Here is a 7254-nt window from a genome sequence, read left to right as displayed (position 1 = left end):
CGCTTGCGCAGTCATTCCATAACCCCATCTGACATCGCTCGACCCACGGCCTCATGCTAGAAAAGTGACAGTTCTCCTCTTTGCATTTTCGATTCGGTCACAAAGTCCGCACAGGTGAGTGAATATTTTAGTTAAAAATTGCAAAATTTAGGCAATATTTTGTGTTAATTTAACGGTAAGTTAGTACGTTGTGTTCGGGATAGAGTGTTTAGTTGTATGTTCTAGTTAGTTGAGACATTTGAGTTCGGTAATTGTAATTGTTGTGTAAGACGTGCGAACTTCGGTGTCTGATTATAGGGTTAGGAATTGTGCCAAAATTTGCTGTTAATTCAGGAAATTTTGCACTAATATTGTATTGAACGAATTTAAAGATTGATAAGCATCCTAAAAACATAATAAAGAAATTTTTAGTTGAATCACAAATTCTATTTTTTGTAAAAAATTGCGTCTACCGTTCATTACATAACATAATTTTTCATCCTGACAAAGCAGCCATAGATTTTTTATTCTGTCTCTGACCCCTTCGAATCTGACGCATTTTGACACCGAGTCGCGGAAGAAGAAAAAGTTTGCCAAATGTGATCATCTGATTCCGCCGTACTCATCCGGTCCGCCCAATTCTAATCTTGTCCCATTTCGTTTTTGTTTACAGAATCGTCAAAACCCCGAGAGAGATGGCCAACGTGAACGTAGCTCAGGTGGTGCTGCGCAATGCCCTCCGCACCAAGCTCGGATCGGTCCGCTATGCCAGCTCGGACATGATGCTGCAGAAGATTGGCAAGCGCGAGGTCGTTGGCCACGGCTGGAACGGTATGCCGGTGTACGCCGACCGCGTTGACTTCCCCTTCCCGGCCATCCGCTTCAAGGAGCCGACGCCCGATGTGCTGGTGAGTAATCGACGAGGGAATGATGGCTTTGGTGCCTGGATCCATGTTTTGGGAGGGCGCCTAACATTTCGATTTTATAAGATATTTTCCAGAAAAGTCACCGAAATTCAATGGATTCATAAGCTGAATTGTGAAAGGGAATTCAATTCAGATATTTCGGAGAAAGTCACTTTTTATTTAACAAAATTGGACATATCCCTGCTTATATGGAACCAAAAATGTTTTAGGAAAATATAATTTAAATAAAATACTGTAATTGAGTTTAGCATTGTTCAATGCTCAATTTTGTAACCGAGTAATATGTTGCCGTAATCTGGGCGAATTGGGACAGCGGTTTTAGCCTTTTTACTGCACAATATTTGGATATTTATTAATTGGTTTCGGGTAGAATAACAAAAAATGTGCATCGTTGTCCAAATTTCAAGTTTGTAAGTGCACTTAAAACTGCTGTGCCTATTCAGACTGTAGTCCCGATATGCCCCAGTTGACGGTGCTGTATTTTATGCAAAATTGTACAAAGAAAAGATTTTTACTCGGTCGTCTTGGAACTTTCAACTTTTTTTGGGGTAATTTCAAAGAAAGCTAGAAATGTGGTAAATTTTGTTCTGAAACTTATCATTGGAGGTAAAATATGGATCAAACATATACATAATTAAGAGCCTCTTAAGGCATATTCATCAAGATGTAATAAAAATGACTTTTGTGTGGACATTCAGGAACTTGTACCGGTTAACATACTGTGCCCAAATCACAAATATGAGATTGATTGGACGTAACAGGGGTTGGTGCAGCCATGCCAGATATACAGATAAATCTGTATTTTACAGATTTTTCGTTCCCAAAAATCTGCATATACAGATTTTTTTTTAAAAAGGTTATATTTGAATGTTTTAACAATTTAGTAACTAAATTATGCTTTAAATATGTGGTTAAAATTTTTAAAATGTCTTCTATGGTTTCGAATTCGACATGATACAGATAAAATACAGATTTATTTTCAAGAAAATACAGATCTCCCCCAAAAAAATCTGGCAACGTTGGCGTTGGTGATTTGCATATGAATTATAAATGAGATTTAACCAGTGAAAACCCCTTTTTTCCAGTTTGTTTTTTTTTGAGGATTTTTCTAACAAATCCTTGCGCAAGTTTTTCAACACGAGGCGTAAATTTTCCAACGAGGTTCACCCACGGCTACGTCACGACCAGGGCTTGTGAAATTTCGACTTTGTTTGTGATAGCTGACAGAACACTCCAATCGTCTTCACCACGACAACCTGATTTTTACATTCTGCTTTCGTTCGTTCCACACACAAAGGAATGAGTGCTACGCAAAGTCACTCACACAATCATTGACTTCCCTCCAGGAGAAAAATCGCCTAGAGAGCGGTCGTTTGACATTCTACCGAGATTCCGATCATCTCTCAAATGATAGCAATCATATGATTTCTGTCACCACGCAGCATACACTAGGAAGAGAGAGACAAAAACGAGAGAAAGAGAAAGAGCACGTTGTCTCGTTCGGGCGACTGCTTGAGTGGTGCTCATTTTTCGTTCGTTTTGTCTTCGTGTTTACGTTCATCGACCGTCGCCAAGCAATGACGGTCATGATAGGCGTTGTGTGTCAGCGATCAAATATCGTTTTGGGAAATGATCGCTGACAGAAAGTTCTATCAAATATCGAGCAGTCCCGTTCAGTGATAGATCCCTTTTCAAGCATTGGTCACGACTGTCATCCACATACAAGGCTAGTGAAGTCAAAATCGAACCTAGTTTTCGGCGCGTAGCGTTTGAAAAGTTCGTATGCGCGTCGGTCGTAATTTACAAAAATTAAAACTTTTTTTAGTTTATTTTTTTTCTTTAAAAAGATTTCCATTTAATCTCGGACTGGAACTTGGGGATCGGCATATAATTTCATCAAGGACCTTATGTTGGCATATCACCTTTTAGGTGTTCAATTAAAACTAGTTCAAAACATTTTCGACGGAAATTTGGTGAGTAGCGCAATTTATTTTAAACCAAAGGTCAGGAAGAATCAAACGTGATTTATGTTGTTTCAAGGAATTGAATCTACAGTCGACACTCTGGCTGTCGATCTTCTCGATATCAATGTTGCTCCATGTACATTTTTTTTGAGAAACGAAGCTTCGAAGGGTATTTGACATTTCCGACGTTGCCATGATTCTCTCCCATAGCTGGTTATCAAAAAAAAAAAAAAAAAAAAACAAATTACAATCGAGTCTTCATTTTGCATCGTTCTGTAAACTGATGCTTCTCTTCCTCGACGGTCCCTTGAATATTGACAACCAGAGAGTCGACTGTATTTCATTTTAGTTTAGTGTATTGTGATATATTGCTTGGATGGTCAAGTAAAACGTTGTAATATTTTGATATTATAATTGTTAAATGTGGAGCAATTTAAGTAATGCTTGTAATTATTTCAAATATATATGCAAAAGATAGTGAAAATCTCAAAAAAAAATAATTTGGAAAAAATAATGTATGTATTTTATACGACCTTTTCAAAAATCACACGTAAACAATATTGACAGCGCCTCTGGCGGTGACTTCAGAAAACTGCATGCGTGTCAGATTCTTGGGTTCACCGAATGCTCAAAAAATAAAATTCTGCAACGAGTTGCAAACAACATTATTTGCAATTCCGAAAACGCATTTTAAACCAGGGGTGCTCAACCTTTTGGCTCGAGCCTCGAACCTAAATCGACTCAAGGCTCGAGCCGAGCTCGGGGATAAATTGGCTTCGCAAGACGGAATTTACCAAAAAAAAAGGTGAGGAAGGCAAAAATCAATACAATATTGAAAAGTATTACTTTCTAACACAAGTGCTGATAATTTCAACACTCCAGCACTTATTTCAGTGCTAAAAAGTATAGCTTTTCAGTCCTTGTATCGAAAAGTATTAATTCTGTTATTTCTGGAAGAGAAAAAAAGTCCGTTTAACGTTGTTTGAGAATGACAGGAAAAGTAAAGCAAGTATTTGACTATGACAAACAAAAAAACAAACAAACAAAATTTTACTTTTTCGTGTTTGACAGTTTGCCAAACTCGCAAACAATTCAAAATTTATGCAGGCTGACGTTTCTGCAAACAAACAAAGCAGGCAAACTGCAAAATGTCATATCGAGCCAAACATTTCATTAGGGCACAAAACCAAAACGTAAACATTTTGGATTATTCCACTATTCCATTTATAGTACACTCCCTACATGCCCTCCAAGAATCAGATTGATAGCAAACAATTTCCTATTGAAAAAATCAAAAACACAAAAGGGCACATAACAATGTTCACTCCAAACCACACAAAAATGTTCAAATGTGCCCTTTTATTTTTCGTTAGATTTTCGTAGTTTAGGCACTTTTTGTGTTGTAATGTGAACTTTTCATACATTCCTAACACTAATTCACTCAAAAAAAAAAAGTTTGGTTTACGTTTTACCAAGGATTTCTGCAGAAAAATACATCGTCGAAGTACAATATTTAATACGGTCCCGCGGCTGCTGTTCAGTACACTTTTGAAGATTTTTTATGTTTCACATGCTTTATCTACACTATTCAATCACAAAACTTCACCAATTATCGAAATTTCCACTGGATTCCTACGTATTTCTCTGTTGTAACTGTGGTTTATTACGTCCGACTTGTTGGGTGGCCGGGAACGAACTGTGCTGGGAGTGCTGATAGTTAGCATGGCCTACTACATTCTCAATAAACAAAAGGGCCCATAAACATCATTCAAAACAACAATCCGGAGACAGCGCTTTAGTGCCCTTTTAGTTCTCTCCGAAATTGCATTTAGAAAGGGCCCATTATGAACAACAGTTGGAAAGTTAAAAGGGCCTAATAACGAGATTTTTTTAAATTATGAGTTTTATTGCGAAAATCAACATAAATTAAGAAACAGTAAAGCAGAGTTGAGGACAATGATGTGTTTTATCGAATCATCACTAAAAATATTATCAGTCAAGCTTATTTTTTTAATAGGAATTGAAACAAGTTGTCCATTTTTTGCAAGCGATTTTCTCGAATCGCGGTTTTTGGTTTTGTGCCCTAATGAAATGTTTGGCTCGAAATGTGCGAGTTTGTTTGTTTGTTTGTCATAGTCTAATACCTCCCTAAGTTGCTTCAAGATGGATTTGCAAAAACAATATTTTTGATTTCTGTTGAAAGCATCTTGTAATTTGGTTGAAAATTAGATGCATCGGAATGAGACGTACGATGATTCTATATGATTTTCCAGCTATTTATCGAAATGACTTTGTTTTTAAATGTTGCACAGTTAGAGCAGTATTTTATTTTTTGATCATGTTCAATAATCGATACAATTTTTGATTCATCCCGTAAGCTACTATCTTTTGAAGGACATACAACAAAATTTGAAAAGTTTTAAACTCAGATTATTTCAGGATTGGGTCCGTAAGTTCAACAATTTTTGAAAAGGAAGACAACTTTCCTGTTTGCTGTGTTCTTTTATTGATTTGTATTTGAAACATTTGTTTTTTTTTGTATTAAATCAAATTATACAAACTTAAAAAAACTAAACACAAATTATTATGTAAAAAAGGTATGCAATAAAAAAAAACAATCATAAGTACAATCGATTTACGAAATAGCGAAAATAGAAATTCTCCATGTGCAAGATTTTCAGTTGTAGACAAAGACGTTTTTCGATCGATTCTTGATCAATTTATGAATTATCAATTTCAACAATGATTTAAATTGTTCGTCTACATGAGCTTAAAATGCTCTTTACTAAAAAACTATTGAAATTTGATTTGTTTCAGAGAAAAATTCGGAGGTCGCGATGTGTGTTAAGACGTATTGCAAACTACTTACCCGCCCTTTTCTCATGTTGCCCAAAAATTTGTCTAAATCCATTCTAAAGCCCAAAACCAAGAGAGCACTTTCTAAGGTCTTCATTGCGTTTTCCTTAGGCTGCCCAAAGTCAAACTGCAAACATTTTCATTTGCTTTCTCGTTTTATTCACAGGCCCTCCGCGAGAAGGAGAAGGGCTGCTGGAAGAAGCTGTCCGTCCAGGAGAAGAAGGCCCTGTACCGCGCCTCGTACTGCCAGACCTTCTCGGAGATGAAGTACCCGAGCGGCGAGTGGAAGATGTGCCTCGGCTTCGGGCTGATCGCCATCTCGATGAGCATCACCTGCATGCTGCTGATGAAGGCGTTCGTGTACGAGAAGATTCCGGAAACCTTCGACGACGAGCACCAGAAGGCCCAGCTGAAGCGTATGCTGGACCTGGGCGTCGGTCCCGTCACCGGACTCTCGTCCAAGTGGGACTACGACAACAACAAGTGGAAGTAAGCTGCTGCTTTGCTGGTGAAGCTGAGCGAGTGGGCACTTTAACTAGTTAATTACTGTGTATTATCATGTCTGCAAACGGGGCGCCGGGGTTTCCGACTGGTTTTCCCGGAATTGGGTTTGAAATTCATCGAAGGGTTCGAGAAATGCAAAATAAAACACCTGGAAGACTAGAAAAAGGGTTGGTGATTGTTTTAATTTGATGGTGGAAAACCATTTTAAGAAAGAAAAAAGCCCGGATTAATTTCTTGATTGCCAGCATTCTGTTTCTATCACGCCTTCAATGTTTCGCCACCTTTTTTCATCACAGCGATTTGTGGATCGACCCGTAGTAAATGCTTTCCCCCTAAATAACCATGCGTCAGCTTCAAAATGATTCCTTTAAAATAATTTTATGTGGACGCCTGGCACTATTAAAAAAAAAAGATTCATTTGATCTTGAATAAACTTCGTATGCCTTTGTTTGAAAAATCATGACGTTTGACATGCATCTTGCCACTTTTACTGGACCAAAGAGGCCAATTCTTTCCCGGGGGCACCTGGAACCGGTCAAGGTAGGTCAGGTCAGGTTATTGTGGCCAGCTATGTACTGGCTTAACTTGGGGGGATCTTTATTCGTCATATCATGTCAAGAGCGATATTTTCGAGCGACAAAATTCGGTCATATCTCGGTGCCCGTGGGAGTCGCTCAACCTGCATTCCTGTCATACATGAGGTCTGCACAGCTGATTCCACGTAGATTTTTCCCGCCAGTAATGACAGGAAACGCTGACAAACGGAATATGTGCCAAAATCATAAGTGGTTTTTAACATATGAAGGGAAATCATCGTGAACTGGAACTGCCGGCCGTTAGCCCGGGTAAAGTGGAAACGTTGAGATGATTGTTGTCCTCTGCTCTCATCTCGCAAAAAGCCATACAGAGAACCCCGTCCCTTTCAACCGGCTCCGTGGCTTAATGGTTACGGCTTCTGTCTCCCAAGCAGAAGGTTCAAGGATCAAATCCCGGTCGGTACCTTTGACAATTGGAATCAGGAATTT

The 7254-nt window shown here is 38.4% G+C and overlaps 1 protein-coding gene across 3 annotated transcripts; it reads left to right on the top strand.

Annotated features, from left to right (window-relative positions):
* Window positions 1–6396, top strand: LOC120426846 (cytochrome c oxidase subunit 4 isoform 1, mitochondrial-like). 3 transcript variants are annotated; one of them, XM_039591634.2, is made up of 3 exons: window positions 1–114; window positions 653–887; window positions 5892–6396. In XM_039591634.2, the coding sequence occupies exons 2-3, from the start codon at window positions 675–677 to the stop codon at window positions 6216–6218; spliced, it is 540 nt and encodes a 179-aa protein (XP_039447568.1). In that variant the 5' UTR covers window positions 1–114; window positions 653–674; the 3' UTR covers window positions 6219–6396. The 3 variants fall into 3 exon arrangements, with proteins under 3 accessions (XP_039447568.1, XP_039447569.1, XP_052564327.1); XM_039591635.2 differs by lacking the exon at window positions 1–114 and adding an exon at window positions 117–175; XM_052708367.1 differs by lacking the exon at window positions 1–114 and adding an exon at window positions 555–578.
* Window positions 6397–7254: the final 858 nt, after the last annotated feature.

Source organism: Culex pipiens, chromosome 2 (genome assembly GCF_016801865.2).
Source record: "Culex pipiens pallens isolate TS chromosome 2, TS_CPP_V2, whole genome shotgun sequence".
NCBI classification, from domain to species: Eukaryota; Metazoa; Arthropoda; class Insecta; order Diptera; family Culicidae; genus Culex; species Culex pipiens.
Note: the sequence above shows the minus strand (reverse complement) of the source record. Positions and strands in the feature narration are given on the sequence as shown.